Here is a 17,310-nt window from a genome sequence, read left to right as displayed (position 1 = left end):
CGGCGGGAGTTGTAGTCCTCGCCACGTGGAAGATGCCTCCATCTCCCCACTCAAACCACAACTCCCGCAACCGTTCGCGTCGCCCGGCGCCATCATTGCCCCCCCCCGACTTCCGCGCATGCGCGGTGCGGGCTGTTGTTGTGGCGGTGCGGCCCGTGGCTTCACCCGGGCGGGAGCGATGAGCGACAACGATGACATCGAGGTGGAGAGCGACGTGAGTTGGACCCCCAACCCCGGGACAATCCCTGGGATAACCCCCCGTGGCCCTTCCCCACCTTAGGAGCGTTGGGGATGGGGTAATGTTTGGTTTGTGTGTGTTCTTCCTTCATATGGCGGCGCCCCCCCCCACCATCTTCTTCCTCTTCCTCCTCGCCCGGGTCGGGGCTCCTCAGGAGGAGCAGCCGAGGTTTCAGTCCGCGGTAGGTCGCTGGGGGCCGCCCCGCAGCGCCCCCGGGGTCGGGAGCACGTGGGCGGGGATGTGAGGGGGGCGGGATTTGGGGACGGGGTGACATGGAAGGGGTCCTGGGCAGTGGGGGTCTCGGGGGGCTGTGGGGGTGTTGGGCGTGTTGTGTGGGGATCGAGGTGTTGGGGGGACATCCGTGGGGTTGGGGTGTTGAGGAGGGCACCAGAGGGGTTGTGGCTCTTTCTGAGGGGGACACACCTTTGGGGCTGGAGTTTTCTGGAGGGGCTGCGAGCTGGAGAGGGACCTATGGGGATGGTGGTCTTGGGGGTGGAATCTGGGTTTGGGGGTGTCCTGTGGGTATGGGAGTCTTGGAAACGGGGGGACACCAGTAGGGCTGAGGGTCTTTAGGGGGGGAGGAGGGGTGGGTTTGGGGAGGGGACATCTGTGAGGTTGGGGGTCTTATTTGGGTTGGGAGCTGTGACATGGAAGGGGGGATCCCTGGAGTCATGTCTTTTGGGGGAGGACCTGCATTTGGGGGTGTCCTGTGGGTCTGGGGGTCTTATGGGGGGGACACCAGTGGGGTTTGGGTTCTTGTGGTGGAGGATCTGGGGCTCTTTAGGGGAGGCGGAGTGGGGTGATTTTTGGGGTAAAACAGGAGTGTCCGGGGCGGGGATTATGTGTGGGGCCGTGTCATTTGGGAGGGTGGGGCTGTGTTTGGGGGCACCGGAGCTACAACACAGGCTTGACAGAGAGCATAAGGGGGCTCGTGCCTGGTTGGTTTGGGGGGCTCGGGAGGAGGTGACCATGTTCCAGGGGGAAAGTGCCTTGCCCCCCCGCGGCGCCCGGAGCTGCCCCGGCAGCAGGAAGCCGGGAAACCGAAAGCACCGGGAGCCGCCTCCTTCACACACCCTCGCGGCCCAGCCCAGGGCGTCACGGCCACGGAGCCGCCCTGGGGGCTCAGCCGAGCTCCCACAGCGGTTCCCAGAGGGAATTTTGGGGGTGCAGGTGGTGGCCTCCTCCTGGTGCCACCCCTGTATCCCCCTCCCAGGCCGACAAACGGGCTCATCACAACGCGCTGGAGCGCAAGCGCAGGGACCACATCAAGGACAGCTTCCACAGCCTGCGGGATTCTGTACCCTCGCTCCAGGGAGAGAAGGTGAGTTTATGGAGCGTGCTGGGAGCACAGGCAGCACCCACCCGTGGCCCAGGCTTCTCGATTTGGGACATTCCCAAGGTTCTCTTGTGCCACAGGAGCCCCCAGTGAGGACCAGAGCCAGGGTGGGATGAGGCAGGTGAAATCCCACGGTTTTCCCCCCTGGACTAGGTCTTTATCTTGCCTTTGGCTTTTCCCACTATTGCAACAGGCATCCCGGGCCCAAATCCTGGACAAAGCCACAGAGTACATCCAGTACATGCGCCGGAAAAACCACACACACCAGCAGGACATCGACGACCTCAAGAGGCAGAACGCGCTGCTGGAGCAGCAAGGTGGGAGCTGGGATCTGGCTGGAGATGGGGTCTGGCAGGGTCTGGGATTCAGGAGCTGGGGTCTGGCAAGGTTCAGGAGCCAGGAGCTGGGGTCCAGAAGGGTTTGGGATCCAGGATCCAGTGGGTGCTGAGGTTTGGAAGGAGATAGGATCCATCAGAATCCAGGATCTGGTGGGAGCTGAGATCCAGTAGAAGTTGAGATCTGGCAAGAGCTGAGGTCTGGACGGGCGCAGGATCCAGTGGAAGCTGGGGTGGGGCAGGATGTGGGGTCCAGAAGAGTTCGGGATCCAGGATCTGGTGGGAGCTGGGCCACAGGCAGGGCTGGGCCCGGGGGTGACACGGTGCTGTCCCTTGCAGTGCGCGCGCTGGAGAAGGCCCGATCCAGCGCCCAGCTCCAGGCCAGCTATCCCGCGGACAACAGCCTCTACACCAACCCCAAGGGCAGCGCCATCTCCGCCTTCGACGGTGGCTCCGACTCCAGCTCCGACTCGGAGCCTGACGAGCCGCAGAACAGGAAGAAGCTGCGCATGGAGGCCAGTTAGGCCCCCCCGCTGCCCTCCGGCCTGCGGCAGGACTCGCTCCCTCCGCTCCTAGAAGCTCTCGGACTGCAGCTTCCCAGCCCTCCCTGGCCCCTTCCCCGCTCCCACCGCGCCGGCCCCGGGGGGAGCCGGCCAGGCCGAGCAGAAAGACTTGGGGGCGGTCAGGGAGACTCCCCCACCAACTCCCCTCCGCTAGCGACCCCCCTCCCCTTCCCTCCTGGTTTTATAGGAGCATTTCTATTTATACCTGGGGACCAGCGCAGTCCGGAGCGGGGAGGAGCTAGGCAGCCCCCCGAAAAAAAGGAGCAGGCACTGGGGGGGGTCTCTCCCTATTTATTTTCTCCGTGTGCAACTCCACCTGCCCGAGTCGGCGGAGCACAGAGCCAGGCTTGGGGGCTCCTTCCCCCCTTCTCCTCCTCTTCCTCCTCCTTCCCTCCCTTGACCCTTCCCCACCTCCGTGGCATTTTCCAAACTCCATTGGCCCGTCCCTGCCCCATAGGTGCCCCTTTTCCCCCCATTTTGATGCCATTCCATGGATCTAAGGTATGTTGTACATACTGCCCAGAGTTGTCTTGCAAGTTAAGGCTTCCCTTTACTATAAGACTATAAATAATAAACAAAAAAAGCCAAAATTCCACTTATTTTATCCTCCCCTGTGGTAACCGTGTGTTCTTGGCATGGGGGAAGTGGTGCCACCAGAGCCGGATGTGGCATCACCTCCTGCCCCATGTCCCTGGGGCCACCAGCACACGGCAGGTGTCACTTCTGGTTTATTGATGCCAAAAAGCTCTGCCACAGCCTGTGTCCTGCCTCGGCGCTGGCCAGGACAGCAGCAGGACACCGGGCCTGGAGCAGGCTGGATTTTGGTATTGCTAGCACCCTGAGCACCTCGCTCTGCCTGGCCAGGCTGCCACAGGAGTGGGCTGTGCTGCTCGCTCCCGGGGCTTGGCACCCCGAGCCAGCAGCAGGACCCCCTACTCGGCAGCGGATGCCGGATCCAGGCTGGGCACAGGATACTGCAGGAAGTGCATCACCGCCCTCGCCACCTTCTCCGGGGCAATGTTGTAGACAGGGTGCGTGGCCTGCTGTGGGAGAGAGGGATGGAGGATGTTAATCACAGAGTCCTGGAATGGTTTGGGTAGGTAGGCACCTTAAAGATCATCTAGTCCAAATCAATCTGTACAGGGAATCCGCTATCCTAAGTTGCTCCAAGCCCCATCCAACCTGGCCTGGAACACTTCCAGGGATGGGGCAGCCACAGCTGCTCTGGCCAACCTGTGCCAGGGCCTCACCAGCCTCACAGGGAAGAATTTCTTTCCAAAATTCCATCTAAATTTCCCCTTTTCCAGTTTGGAGCCATTCCCCCTTGTCCTGTCAATCCAAGCCCTTGTCCAAAGCCCAACTCCAGCACCCTTGTAGCACTTCAGGCCATCAAAGCAGCTTTAAGCTCTCCCCAGAGCCTTCTCCAGACTGAACCCCAACTCTCCACTGCCATTGGATCTGCCTTTCCTAGTGCTGTGGAGCCCTGAAAGCTCATTCCTGACCACCCCAGCAATGCCCAGCACTTACCAGGCAATTCTCAGGGATACCCAGGACCACCTCATTGTGGAGGTCTCCACTTCCAAAGTGCTGGGCAATGGCCAGCCCGCTCAGGCAGTAGCAGGTGTGGTAGAAATCTCGTGATCTGCATGCAGGGAAATATTGGGATGCTGAGTGGGGATCTGGGGTGCTGGGCAGCCCTGTGTTCCCCTCTACACTCACTTTCCTGGCTTATCCAGCAGCCCACCAGCGGGGCACTGGCAGCACAGCAGGATGTATTCCTGCAGTGCCAGCTGGTCGAACATCCAGTGTGCCATGCTCAGCGCTGGATCGCCTGGAATGGAAATCCAGAGGAGGAATACCAGAGAAGGTGTCAGATCCCTGCAGATGCCATTCTGGGGACAGAGGAAGCCTGTGGCAACTCACCCCGGGCATGGAGTGCCCGATGGAGCAGAGGGAGAAGCCCAGCTTGCCAGAAGGAGTAGCACCCATCCACCAGCTTGTTGCAGCGGCCCTGGAATCCACCCTCGAAGCGCATCTGCCGCCCGGTCACCCAGTGCTGCGGGGTGATGAGAGCCAGAGTGGGACCAGAGATCCTTGGTGGGATGAGACCCCCAGTGTCCCGGCGAGGGGTCACTCACCAGCAGGCTCCGGAGGTTCAGCAGATGTTCCTGCTTAAGGATGACCAGTGCAGCCACGCCACAGAAGGTGTAGCCACCGTGCGCTTCCATGCCCGGCACGCCGCCGATCCCACCCTCCCAGTTCTGGCACCTGTGGGAGTGGGGTCAGGGCAGCAGGGAAACCAGGAATGCCATCCCTCCATCACGCACCTGTCCCCAGATCTCACCTGGCGATCCATTCAGCTGTCCCAGCAAAGAGTGTGGGTGTCAGGATGTTGGTCAGCGAGGCCACCGAGGCGGCGCAGTAGGCGCTCCTGTGGGAATAGGGCATGCAGAGATTTGGGAAATGGGTGCTCAGCGATCTGGCACTGGCACCCCAAAGAGGCACCAGCTCCCTGCTGCAGCTCCAAGAGCTCCCCAAAATGGCACCAGGTCCCTGACCCAGCACTGGCTCCCCACAGCAGCACCCTTTCACAGCAGCAGTTCCTGTCACTGGTCCCCTGCCATGGCACCAGCACCCCAAAACAGCATTGGCTCCCCAAAACTACATCCCACCATGGTACTGGCTCCCCACCACAGTACCAGCTCCCCAAAACAACACTGGTACCCCAGTGTGGCACCAGCTTCCTGATACCCAGTCCCCAAAACCACCGGCTCCCCAAAACACAAGTGGCTCCCCAAACTCTGCACCCTGCCATGGCTCTGGCTCCTCAAAATGGCACCAGCTCCCAGCACTTGCTCCCCAAAACCGTATCCCTAATTAGCAATGGCTCCCCACCATAGCACAAGCTCTCCAAAACGATACTGGCTCTCAAAAACATCACCATCTCCCAGCACTGAATTGCCAGAATGGCACCAGCTCCCCACCATAGCACCCACTCCCAGTACTGGCTCCCTAAAAACGCCCTGGCCTTCCAAACCAGCCCCCTGCTGCAGCCCTCACCCACCTGACATCCACCTCTCCACCCACATGCATGAGGAAGGAGCCATCCGGCTGCTTCAGCGAGTACAGGTATTCCAAGAGCTTCTTCCTGCAGGAGCCAGCAGCTGTGAGGGGGGACACACACCCCCCAGCTCCCCCCAAGCTCCCCCTGGCCCCCCGGACCTGTCAATGACGCCGAAGGCCTCCTCGGTGCCGATGATGCAGAGTGCGTTGACGGCGGCGTAGGTGGGCGCGAGGTGGGGGTGCTGGCCAGGACCCCCTCCAAATCCACCCTGGGGGCTCTGGCAGCGCCTCAGGAATTGGCAGACGCTGTGGGAAGGTGGGGAAGGGGCTCAGTGTCACCCTGGCAGTGCGATATGTCCCCTCTCAGCCTTGTGAATCCCCCCCAAGGTCAAAGCCGGGGGTGTCACCCTCCCATCTCCGTCATCACGAGGAAGCCGCCGGAAGAATGGGCGGCATTGATGGTGGCAGGGAGACAAAGCACTCCTTTGCTCTGGGGACAGCGGGAGGTGGCACCTCCAGAGTCACGCGGGTGGCCCACAGGGGTAGTGGCCATGGTGGGGTCCCCTCAACTCTCCCCACTTACTCAGAGGCCACTGACTCAGGAATGGGCTCATCCAGCAGCTCCAGGCTGTGCAGGATCCAGTAGCAGAGCCAGGGACGGCTGGCATCCAGACACTGCGGGGACAGAGGGGACAGTCAGGGAATGGCACTGGACACAGCGGGAGCAGGCAGTGAGGGGACAGCCAGGAGAGCCCCCAGAGCATCGCTGTGAGATGAGCGTGGGCACACAGGGAATGTCCACTGTGTCCACTCCAGGGCTGGCAAAACCCTGGCGACAAACAACTCTGGTGGCAGCCACAGGTGGAGGGGTTCACCCAGCCAGTGGCTCCAAGTGAGATATCCAACATATTCCCAATACCTCATAGGCTTCAGTGAGCTGCCGGAGGCCTCTCTTCAGGTAATGAAAGTGCTTCTCCCGCTGCAGGACGTACCTGGAATACAGAGAGGGCACGGATGAGCAGGCAGGATGGCCTGAAAAAGCAGGGAGACCGTGGCAGGAGAGACAGGATCCTACTACAGCACCCACCGGAGTTGATGGCTTTTTTGGGATGGGAATTATTTATGGTTATTGGGAATTTCGGGACTCACTGTGAGGAGTGATGGTTTGTCTTGTAGGCATCATAGACCTCCTGCACGATGTCTTCCACCTTGGACTTGTCGGGAAAAACGGGAATAAAGACTATGGTGAGCTCTGGGAAGAGCCTCTGCACATCCCAAACATGACCTCCACTGACCCCCACAGCTTCTACCCCATCCCAGGGGTTTATCTAACTCACAGCCCCAACTCATCCAGTAAAACCAAAGTAGGAATTCCCAGGAGCTTTGTGCCCCGAATTATGCCAGAATCCAGCACTACCCGGTGCTGCTTTACAAATCCAGCTGGAGTTTGGTTCATCCCAGGACTGCCACAGAAAACACCCTCCTCCTGCTCACACTGGCATAACCGGGGACTTGGACACCCTAAGCCAGGGTAATCCTCGAGGAAATTCCCCGGGATCAGCCTCAGAGGTGAGGAGGGGCAGCGTGGGGACCTGCATTCAGGGCACTGCGTTCTGCCGGGGAGCAATTGAGCAAGAACCCCACGGATTGGGAAACCCGGCGTCACTTTTTACCCCATCCCAGCACCCAGGGGAGCTGCCGGGGGCTGGGTCAGGACAGAGGTACGGAGAGGAGAGTCTGGCTGCTCCACGACCCCTCACCCTCCCCAGACTGGTTCTGGGGGACATGTCCCGCGGGAGCTGCCCTGGCGGGTGGGCGGCAGCACCGCCGGGCCCCCCGAAACACTGATCGCTGCCGGGCTGTTGTGACAGCGGTGTGGGGACACTAGCCGCGCGCGGATACTGGGACAAGGATCACCCAGTCCCACGGCCGCCCCGAGCCCCGTCCCAGAGCAGCCCAAAGCCCAGCCCGACGGCAGCCCGGCACCCCAAACCCCAGCTCCAAGGCACCCCAAAGCTCAGCCCTAAGGCAGCCCGGCCCCCCGGCACCCCACCCCGCAGCGCCCTGGCACCCGCCGGTACCTGCTCGGCGGAGGTGCAGGTCCGCAGCCCGTCGTCCCGCAGCCGCCGCCGCCCGCCAGAGCCGGGGGCCGCTCCCGCCATGCTGCGGCCGCGGGGGCAGCGGGCGACGGCGGCCGGGAGGGGACGCGCCGCCGCGCGCCTGGCCACGCCCGCCACGTCTGGCCACGCCCGGTCTGACCACGCCCCTTTCCCCTTGGCCACGCCCCCTCACAGCCCCTCCCCAGCGCGCGTGCGCGGAGGAGCTAACCCCCCCCCAGCCGCTGCGTCATCGTGATGTGACGTCATGGGTTGCATCATCATGGACTGCCCGGGTTGGGTTGAAAATGACCCTAAAGCCCATCCCCTGCCATGGACAGGGACACATTCCACTCAGCCTGGCCTTGGTCACTTCCAGAGATGGGGCAGCCTGAGCTCCTCTGGGAAATCCATTCCAGTGCCTCACCACCGTCACAGTAAAGAATTTATTCCCAACAGCCAATCGAAACTTCCCCTTTTCCACTCTGGAGCCATTACCCCTTGTTCTGGCACCCCATGCCCTTCTCCAAAGTCCCTCTCCATCTCTCTTGGAGCCCCTTTAGGCACTGGAAAGGGTTCTAAGCTCTCCCTGGAGCCTTCTCCAGGCTGAGCAATCCCAGCTCTCCCTGCATGTTCTTACTCCTCGGAGCATTTCGGTGACCTCCTCTGGGCTGCTCCAGCAGCTCCATGTCCTTCCCATGACAAGGACTTCAGGGCTGGACACAACGCTCAGGTGGGGTCTCACCTGAGTGGGGCAGACGAGGACAATTCCCTCCCCAGCTGCTGCCCACGCTGCTGGTGACACAGACCAGGACACGGGTGGCTTTTCAGGGCTGCCAGCACACATTGCCAGGTCATATGCAGCCTCTCATCTCCCAGTACCCACAAATTCCTCTCCTCTGGGCTGCTCTCCATCACATCACCCCCATCCTGCACTGATCTCGGGAGTTGTCCCGATCCATGTGCCAACCCTGCCTTTGGCCTTGTTGACCCCAGCGAGTTTCCCTTGGGCTCACCCTTGTCCAGGTCCCCCTCGGTGCCATCCCATCTTTCTGAAGGGTCACCAGTTCCCCTGGTGCAGCTCTGTGTGTCACCCCAGTGTCCCCTGCTGCACACCCATGTCGCCTTCCCAATACCCCCTGAGCAACCCCGGTGCATCCCTGGTGATGCCAGAGCCCGCGGGGTCCCCACCGGTCCCCCAATACATTCCCTGTCACCCACCTCCCGTTTTGCAGAGCATCCCCGACATATCCTGTGGTACATCCCTGGCACCATCCCCCGTCCTCCCCAGCTCCCTCTCCGTGCATCCCCGGTGTCGCCGCCCAATGCCCCACAGCATCTCCCGGTGCATCCCTGGTGCATCCCCAGTGTCGCCCCCCTCGTTTCCCCCCCCCGGTGTCCCCTCCCGTCGCCGCCGCCCCCGCCCCGCCCCGCCCCGGTGCATCCCCCGGTGCCAGCCCGGCCCGGCGCGGCGGCGGCGCAGCTCGCGGCCCCCGAGCGGCCCCGGAGCGGCCCCGGAGCGGCGGCGGCGGCGGTGGCCCGGGCCCGCCATGGCCAAGCAGTACGACGTGCTGTTCCGGTTGCTGCTGCTCGGGGACTCGGGCGTGGGCAAGACCTGCCTGCTCTGCCGGTTCACCGACAACCAGTTCCACCCCGCCCACATCTCCACCATCGGTACCGGCACCGGCAGCGCACGGCGGCCGCGGCGGCGGGAGCGGGGAAACGGGAAAGCGGGAGCATCGGGGAAGCGGGAGCAGTGGGGAGGCGCAGCACCGGGGAAACGGGAGCATCGGGGAACCGGGCAACCGGGAGGACTAGGAGCCGCAGCACCGTGGAAACGGGAAACCGGAGAACCGGGAGCACCGAGGAAACGGGGAGCCGCGGCACCGGGGAAACGGAAAACCGGGAGCATCAAGGAATCGGGAGCAATGGGGAGGCGCAGCACCGGGTAAACGGTAGCACTGGGAGCCGCAGTACCGGGGAAAAGGGAAACCGGGGAACTGGGGAGCCGTGGGCACCAGGAAACCGTGAGTACGGGGAAGCCACAGCACTGGGGAAACGGGAAGCTGGGCAACCGGGGAGCGGGAACACCGTGGGAACCGAAGAACTGGGAGCACTGGGGAGACGCAGCAACCGAGAAACGGGAAAACGGGAAACGGGAAAACCGTTTGCACCGGGGAACCGGGACTACCGAGGAACTGGGAAGCCACAGGATGGGGAAACGGGAAACCAGGGCGACTGGGAGTGGTGGGCACGGGAAAACCGGGGGCACCGGGAAAGTGTTAACTGTGGGCACTGAAGAGCTGCAACACCAGGGACATCGGGAAACAGGTAAACAGAGAGCGGGAAAACCGTGGGCACTGGGGAGAGGGACAAACGTGGGCTCAAGGGAAAGGGAAAACTGTGGCACCGGGGAACCAGGAGCATTGGGAGTCACAGCACCGGGAAACCGGGAAGCTGTGGGCATTGGGAAACGGTAAAACCGTGGGCACTGGGAAGTGAGGAGCACCGGGTAGCTGCAGCATGGGGGAACTGGGAAACCGGGGGCTCCAGAGAGCCACGGCTCCAGGTAACAGGGAGCATCAGGGAGCCAGGAAATAATGGGGATGGGGAAACCGGCAGCACCAAGCACCTCTGTCACAGGGGAACCAGGAATAACGTGCAGCTGGGAACTGGGAGCAGTGGGCAGCCACTGCACGGGGAAGCTGTAGCACTGGGGAACTGGGAGCACTGGACAGCCACAGTACCAGGGAACTGGGAGCACCAGGATCACCATCCAGCACTGGGACCTCCTGCCAGGCCAGGCACCGGGTGTGGAGACCAGCACCAGGCCATGGCGGGGTGTGGGGTGGGTCAGGAGGGGTGAGGGGACCAGAGGACCCCCGGTGGTAGCAGCTCCTGCAGTGGGCAACACCAGGACACCCCACAACCTCTCCCATTCCAATCCCAGGCGTCGACTTCAAGATGAAGACCATTGAGGTGGATGGGATCAAGGTGCGGATACAGATCTGGTGAGTGGCAGCACTGGATGCTGGGGGGAGAGCGAGGAGGAATTCTGTGGGGGCTGAGCCCTGCCCAACTCGTGCCATGGGTGGTGGCACTGACCTGCTGTCTCCGGGCAGGGACACGGCTGGCCAGGAGCGCTACCAGACCATCACCAAGCAGTACTACCGGCGGGCACAGGTATGGAGGGCTTCCTGTCCTGGCGTGCAGGAGAGGGGAAACAGACGCACAGTGTTGGGGTGTCAGTGGCTGTCCCCCCACAGGGCATCTTCCTGGTGTATGACATCAGCAGTGAACGCTCCTACCAGCACATCGTGAAGTGGGCCAGCGACGTGGATGAGGTGGGGGCACATGAGGGGACGTCGGGAGGTCCCCCAGCAGTGTGTGTGTGTGTGGGGAGTCCTCACGCTTTTTTCCCCCCAGTATGCACCTGATGGGGTCCAGAAAATCCTCATTGGGAACAAGGCAGACGAGGAGCACAAGAGGCAAGTGCCCAAAGAGCAAGGGCTGCAGGTGAGCGGGGGCTGCTGTGTGCCCCCCCAGGGGGCAGGACCCCTCCTGCACCCTCAGCATGGCCAGCCTCTCCCTGATAACCCCTGCACTCGGGACCCCAACAGCTCTCCTGCAGCCCTACCTCTATTCAGGACTCCCAAGCATCCTCAGCCCCGGCCAGCATGACCAGGGACTCCCGACCCTCTTGCAGTCTGGACCCAGGCACCCCAAAAACAGCTCTCCCAGTGTCGAGGAACCCTCTTCCCCTCAACCCCTTCAGTGGTTGTGCACCCTCAAGGCTCCCTCTTCGCCACCCCCAGAATGTTCAGGGATCCCCAACCCCTCCCTGCACCTCCAGCATGGTCTCCTGCACCCCTAAAGCACCCAGTGCCCCCCAGTATCCCTCCCAGTGGCCTCTGGACCCTAAAGCACCCAATGCGCTTCCCAGGACCCCCTGCACCCAGCGCCCAGCCCTAGGTGTGCCCCTATGCCAGCCCCCCTGTAGCTCTCCTGTCCGTCTGTGCCTGGCTGTGCACGTTCCAGAGAGGGGGGCTAGGGTAGTGAATCCCTCCCTCCCCAAATCATGCTACCCCGCCTGCCAAAACCCTGGTGCGGCAGCTGGCCAGGGAATACGGGATGGATTTCTACGAGACCAGTGCCTGCAGCAACCTCAATATCAAGGAGGTATGAGGGGACTGGGGGGCTGGTCTGGGGAGCCTGGAGGGGTCAGGGGGTACTGGGGGGTCTCCCAGGTTCATGCCACCCCTTTCCCACAGTCCTTCACGCGACTGACGGAGCTGGTGCTGCAGGCACACCGCAAGGAGTTGGATGAGCTGCGAGGGCCCCCCTGCGCCCCCACCCTGGCCCGGCTGGAGGAGGATGAGCAGCAGCCCCTGGGGAGCGAGGACACTCCCAAAACCTGCTGGTGCTGAAGGCTGGGACTCCCCTAACCCCTCCTCCCCATGCTGTGTCAGGGGGCACGGTGGGGGCAGGATTGGGGCAGCTCCCATGGAGTGGGGGGCAACACGGAACACCCCCAGGGACAGGGGGAATGGGGAGGTGGCAAGAGGGGCCCCCAGCCTGGCACCTGTGCCCCCCTTGGTTTGCAGGTGGGGTGGGGGCTGTCCAGGTGCCATGTGCCCACCCCGTGCCTGCCCCATGCCCGTGGGACCCGTGGTTTTACACAGTGGTTTGCAGAATAAAGGTGATGCTGGAGGGGCTGGTTGTCCGTGTGCTCCGGGGGTGCTGCGGGCACAATGCCATGGCGGCGGGCACAGCCCAGGCACGGACACCCGAGCGGTGATCAATAATTAAGGGTGATCTGGGGCTGCCGGGATGGTGTCCCCTTTCCAGGCTGGGCACAGGGACATGGGGCATGGTGCCCGTGGTGTGCCATGGCCACCACCATGGCCTGCCAGGCTACCAGCTCAGCCCCAGCTCTGGGGAGAGGGCCAGAAAGCCTCATGGTGGCACTGGGATGGGTCGGCAGCCAGATGGTGGTGAGCTGGGATGGGTGGTTACAGGGACAATGGTGGGCACTAAGATAGTGGAACCCACTGGGACCTAGGTGAACACCAGGATGCTGCCAGGCAATGGGATGGGCAGGTACTGGTGGACACCACAGCAGAGAAGCTCAAGAGTGGAGCTGGCACTGGGACTAGTGGGCCCCAAGACTGGTGGGCACTGGGATGGGCAGCACAGGAGGCCCCAGAGGTGATGCCATGGCAGCACCAGGCAAGGAGGAGCACTGGGGCCCTTGTCCCCTCCTCCTCTGCCCCACAGAGCCACAGCTCCCAGATTCCTGTTATTCCCCATCTCCCATTACCCCCCAACTCTCACTGGCATTCCCAGCCCTTGGGAACACACTGTGCTTGGCCAGGAGCATCCCACATCTCACAAACACTGGGATGAGCAGCCGCACCGCGCCGTGCCGTGAATTATTGAGGCAGGTAGAGCATTGCCTTGGCTCTGTGCCACCTTCCTCCTTCCACGGGTGGGACGGGCGGCTCCGGTTTCTCCCGAGCTGCGGCGGGGCCTGGAGACCTTTGGACCATGACGTGAGCACCAGGAAGCCCTTAAGAGGCAGCGCAGGGCACGGGGCACAAGCAGCCGTGCACCTGCAGCCATGACTATCCCTATCGCCAAGTCCTTCTACGACCTGAGCGCCACCTCCTTGCAGGGGGAAAAGGTGGATTTCGGTGTTTTCCGGGGCCGCGTGGTCCTGATTGAGAATGTGGCGTCACTCTGAGACACCACGGTGAGGGATTACACCCAGCTCAACCAGCTCCAAGCCCGCTACCCCCGGCGGCTGGTCGTGCTGGGCTTCCCCTGTAACCAGTTTGGATACCAGGTAAGTCCTGTGGGCACGAGGCGGGGGGTGAGGAGCGGGGAAACAGAGCTCTGGATTTCTCCTTCCCTGCCACAGGAGAATGGCACCAACGAGGAGATCCTCAACACCCTGAAGCACGTGCGGCCCGGGGGCGGCTTTGAGCCCAACTTCACCCTGTTCCAGAAGTGCCAGGTGAACGGGAGCAACACTCATCCCGTGTTTGCCTACCTCAAGGCTCACCTGCCCGCGCCGGCCGACGAGGCTGCACACCTGATGGGTGAGCCCCGCTTCGTCACCTGGAGCCCTGTGCGGCGCTCCGATATCTCCTGGAATTTTGAGAAGTTCCTGGTGGGGCCCGAGGGGGAACCGTTCCGGCGCTACAGCCCCCGTGTGCCCACGGCCCAGCTGGAGCCCGACATCCAGCGTCTCCTCAAGCTGGCGAAGTAATCCTGGCTCTGGTGTGATCCTGGCTCTGGTGTGATCCTGGCTCCGGTGTGATCCCAGCTCCAGCGTCACCCCGGGATGGCCCCAGCTCTCCGCAGGGTGACAGCCCCCTCTGAAACCTCCGCGGGGAGGGGACTCGATAGGGGCAGAGGGTTGGAGCCACCGGGATGGTGTGGGCTGGTGGCAATAAAGGAGCAGGAGGGACCGTGCCTGGATCCACGTGGTTTTTGGGAGCATAAATGGATTTATAAGGTTTTTGGGAACGTACCCATACCCATGTGGTTTTTGGGGGCTGTCAGAGGGATCAGGAAGGATGAAGCAGCCCTGAGGTGCCAGATCCAGGAAACAGTGGCTCAGGGATAGGTGGGTGCCAAGCCAGCTGCACCCAGTTCCCCGGAGGTGTTGCTGGGGCCAGGTGCCAAGAGCAGCACCTCACCCACCCCAGGGCAGTGATTTCCCACACCCAGCTCCTTCCCGCCTCGGGAATATGGAATTCCCAGCAGGGCAGGGCCAGGTTACACACCCCGGGGCAGGGGGAACTGACCCCAAACCAGCTCACTAGGAAGCGAGAATGAGCCAAGTCCTTTCTCTGTAGGGTTTAGAACACTGGGAGAGTACAGTGGGCTCTCCAATGCTGGGAAGTGTCAAGGAGGAATTCCACAGGCTCCTGGGATGAGAAAAGTCCCCTTGATCCCTGCATCAGCCCCCAGCACCCTTCATCAGCTCCAGGGGGTGAAGGCCACCTCCAAAATACTATGCCATCGAGCTGTCACATGTCACATTTATTGCCCCACACACAAGGTGCTCCTGAGGCAGGATGGGGTGGGAATCCCTTTGGACCCTGTTTTGGGGACCCTTTTATGTCTTCAGCACACAGGGGACTCGAGCCATGCCACTGAATCCCACCCCAGCCAGGGTCGGAGCCAAAAGGCTCCGGAAACACGGGAGCATCCAGCATTGGGCATTCGCCACATCCAGGCTGGAGGTTTGGAGGAGCGAATCATGTCAGGGACAGTGTGGTCCCCAGGGATGGCAGTGCCAGGGATCCAGAGATCTCCCAGAGCTCCATGGGCATCAGAACAGCGGGGTCATCTGGCGAGGGTCGTCAGGCAGGATGCTGATGGAATCCTCGGCACGGCCGCAGAGCAGGCATAGCATGGTGTATTCCTGGGGGAAGGAAAAGGCGGGGCTGGAAAAAGGGGGGCTGCCACAGCCCTGCTCCCCCACAGGGAAACCTGAGCTGGATCTGGTACCCGATCCCCGATTGCAATCAGAGCCAGGGGATCTCGTTTCCAGCCCCATTGCCTCCCCTGAGCCCTTTTTCCAGCAGTTTGCTGCATAGGAGATGTGCCAGGAATGAGGAATGGGGGTCATGGGCCTCTCCCATCACCCACATTCCCATGCCAGGTGAACTGGGCTTCCCCCATAAGGCATGGACTAGTGCTGGGGGCACTCCAGGTAGCCCTGAGCACAGGGATGTAGCTCTGAAGCCTTCGAGGCTCTGTCCCAGGGAAATTGGGAATCAGCCCATGGAAGGGTGGGTCTGGAATTCGGGAGGCAGAGGAGCTGGGAAGGGCTTTTGGGGAACAAGGGGCAAACCTGGTAGTCGTCCACCACGCTGAAAGTGTACTCATGGCGTGCGATCAGGTGGTGGCAGTTCTTGCACAGGTCTGTGGGGCAGCGGACAATGGGGTGACGGGATACAGACACTGTCCCTGGAGTATCCTCCCACTCCCAATCTCTTGGGACAAGCCCCAACCCTCTGTGCCTGCCCTCACCTCTGGGGCACACATATCCCTGTCCGTAAAGCATCAAGCACCCAAAATTCCCTCCCAGCACCTCACTCCCCTTAAGGTCTCTTGGCTCCCTGACACCTCCCCCAGAAGTTGAGACCCCCTCCCTGGGCATCCACCATTCCCGCCCCCAGGGACCTCCCGAATATTGGGCCCCTAAATTTTCCCCAAATTAATCCTCCCTTAGGCCTTCCCCTCCTCTGACCTCTGAGCCCTTCCTATCACGCCCCCTCGAAAATCCCCAGGCTCCAGAATTCCTCCCAGCCCTCAGGACCCAAATGTTACCCCCAGGCCTCAATCTTCAAGGCCTCCACCTGTGCCCCCAGCCTTTAAAACCCCCAGATCCCAAAGCTCCCCTCCAACTCTCTCTAACCCTCAAGATCCCGCAAGCTCCAGACTCCACAAGTCCCCCAGAGCCCTCAGCATCCCTCAAGATGGTCAAGACCCAAAGTTTCCCCCAACACTCAACACCCCCGTGCCCTTGACCTCTCCCAGCCATCAAGACCCCCGCCCAACCTTCAGCGATCCCCAGGCGCCAAGTCCCCCCTCAAGCCTTCAACAGACCCCAAAGGTCCCCTCAGGCCCCCCAACACCCAAGAACCCCAAGCTCCAGACCCCCTCAAATCTCCCCCACCCCCTCACGCCCCCCGGTGCCCCCCACCGCACGGTCATAGGTGATGATCTCCTCCCCGCCGTGCAGCCCCGCGGCCCGGTTGCCGACCAGCACGAAATCCCGGCGGCCGCACTGCGCGCACCCCACGAAGTTCAGGAGGAAAGATCCGCCCTCCAGGCAGGTGGTGCCCTAGGGCGGGAACACAGGCTGGGGCCGGTGCCGGTGCCGGTGCCAGGGCCGGTGCCGGTGCCAGGGCCGGTGCCGGGCTCGGTGCCCCCGCGCCCCCTCACCCGCTCCGGGTACTCGGTGCCCACACAGCCGCCGCACATCTCGCGCCGCCCTCACCCGCAGCTGTCGCGAGAGCTGCGCCGAGGGGCGGGGCTCGGCCGGGGGGCGGGGCTGGCGCGCGGGGTGGGCGGGGCCTGCGCGGTTGGGCGGGGCTCGGTGGATGGGCGGGGCCTGTGAGCCCGCTGGGCTGCTTGGGGCAACCAAGGATAATGGAGAGGTCCGGGCTGGTCGGGCACCCAGGGCTAGTGGGGGACACCTGGAGGGACCTGGGGAGCCCTGAGTATCGAGGGCCAGCCAGGGCTAGGTGGGAGCTGCCTGAGATTAGCTGGGAGACATTCAGGGCTACTGGGAGACCCTGGGAGGTACCTGGGGGGCATCCAGGGCTAGTAGGGGACACGCAGGGCTGATTGTAGGGGGGGCCTGGGCTATCTGGGAGCCAATCCAGGGCTAGCTGGGGACTGCTTGAGTTAGATGGAGGACACCACTGACTAGGTGGGGGACATCCAGGGCTGGTGGGGGTCACCCAGGGCTAACTGGGGGGTGCCTGGGGCGTGCTGGAGGACATTGAGGTCTAACTATGGGGTGCCTGGGGCAAGTTAGGAAATTCATAGGGCTAGTGGAGAACACGTAGGGCTAGGTCAGGGATGCCTGGGACTAGCTGGGGGGCATTCAGAGCTAATGGGGTACACCCAGGACTAGCTGGGGGACATCCAGGGC

The 17,310-nt window shown here is 62.5% G+C and overlaps 5 protein-coding genes across 9 annotated transcripts; 3 read left to right on the top strand and 2 right to left on the bottom strand.

Annotated features, from left to right (window-relative positions):
• Positions 1-78: 78 nt before the first annotated feature.
• Positions 79-3,071, top strand: MAX (MYC associated transcriptional regulator X). Of its 2 annotated transcripts, none has more exons than XM_085063448.1 (5): positions 79-214; positions 393-419; positions 1,452-1,559; positions 1,768-1,891; positions 2,249-3,071. In XM_085063448.1, exons 1-5 carry the CDS (start codon positions 119-121, stop codon positions 2,431-2,433), a joined length of 540 nt encoding a protein of 179 aa, XP_084919574.1. In that variant the 5' UTR covers positions 79-118; the 3' UTR covers positions 2,434-3,071. The 2 variants fall into 2 exon arrangements, with proteins under 2 accessions (XP_084919574.1, XP_084919573.1); XM_085063447.1 differs by having other exon boundaries at positions 1,762-1,891.
• FNTB (farnesyltransferase, CAAX box, subunit beta) lies at positions 3,056-7,778 on the bottom strand. Of its 2 annotated transcripts, XM_085063439.1 has the most exons (12): positions 7,617-7,776; positions 6,685-6,749; positions 6,455-6,527; positions 6,119-6,210; positions 5,695-5,841; positions 5,537-5,620; positions 4,817-4,903; positions 4,611-4,740; positions 4,396-4,528; positions 4,192-4,303; positions 4,000-4,114; positions 3,056-3,515 (listed from the first exon to the last, which is right to left on the bottom strand). In XM_085063439.1, the coding sequence occupies exons 1-12, from the start codon at positions 7,695-7,697 to the stop codon at positions 3,405-3,407; spliced, it is 1,230 nt and encodes a 409-aa protein (XP_084919565.1). In that variant the 5' UTR covers positions 7,698-7,776; the 3' UTR covers positions 3,056-3,404. The 2 variants fall into 2 exon arrangements, with proteins under 2 accessions (XP_084919565.1, XP_084919566.1); XM_085063440.1 differs by lacking the exon at positions 4,396-4,528 and having other exon boundaries at positions 4,192-4,364; positions 7,617-7,778.
• Positions 7,779-9,085: 1,307 nt separating this feature from the next.
• RAB15 (RAB15, member RAS oncogene family) lies at positions 9,086-12,344 on the top strand. 3 transcript variants are annotated; one of them, XM_085063442.1, is made up of 7 exons: positions 9,086-9,305; positions 10,582-10,642; positions 10,754-10,814; positions 10,898-10,975; positions 11,058-11,147; positions 11,745-11,810; positions 11,903-12,344. In XM_085063442.1, the coding sequence occupies exons 1-7, from the start codon at positions 9,182-9,184 to the stop codon at positions 12,056-12,058; spliced, it is 636 nt and encodes a 211-aa protein (XP_084919568.1). In that variant the 5' UTR covers positions 9,086-9,181; the 3' UTR covers positions 12,059-12,344. The 3 variants fall into 3 exon arrangements, with proteins under 3 accessions (XP_084919568.1, XP_084919569.1, XP_084919570.1); XM_085063443.1 differs by lacking the exon at positions 9,086-9,305 and adding an exon at positions 9,437-9,962; XM_085063444.1 differs by lacking the exon at positions 9,086-9,305 and adding an exon at positions 9,969-10,200.
• Positions 12,345-13,166: 822 nt separating this feature from the next.
• On the top strand, positions 13,167-14,103 carry GPX2 (glutathione peroxidase 2). Its single transcript, XM_085063446.1, has 2 exons — positions 13,167-13,476; positions 13,552-14,103. The coding sequence occupies exons 1-2, from the start codon at positions 13,252-13,254 to the stop codon at positions 13,900-13,902; spliced, it is 576 nt and encodes a 191-aa protein (XP_084919572.1). The 5' UTR covers positions 13,167-13,251; the 3' UTR covers positions 13,903-14,103.
• Positions 14,104-14,666: 563 nt separating this feature from the next.
• On the bottom strand, positions 14,667-16,739 carry CHURC1 (churchill domain containing 1). The gene is made up of 4 exons (XM_085063449.1): positions 16,596-16,739; positions 16,359-16,494; positions 15,499-15,569; positions 14,667-15,066 (listed from the first exon to the last, which is right to left on the bottom strand). The coding sequence occupies exons 1-4, from the start codon at positions 16,632-16,634 to the stop codon at positions 14,974-14,976; spliced, it is 339 nt and encodes a 112-aa protein (XP_084919575.1). The 5' UTR covers positions 16,635-16,739; the 3' UTR covers positions 14,667-14,973.
• Positions 16,740-17,310: the final 571 nt, after the last annotated feature.

This window comes from Lichenostomus cassidix, chromosome 5 (genome assembly GCF_008360975.1).
Source record: "Lichenostomus cassidix isolate B80296 chromosome 5, HeHo_3.0, whole genome shotgun sequence".
NCBI classification, from domain to species: Eukaryota; Metazoa; Chordata; class Aves; order Passeriformes; family Meliphagidae; genus Lichenostomus; species Lichenostomus cassidix.
The sequence above is the reverse complement of the archived record's forward strand: the minus strand, read 5'-3'. Positions and strand labels throughout refer to the sequence as shown.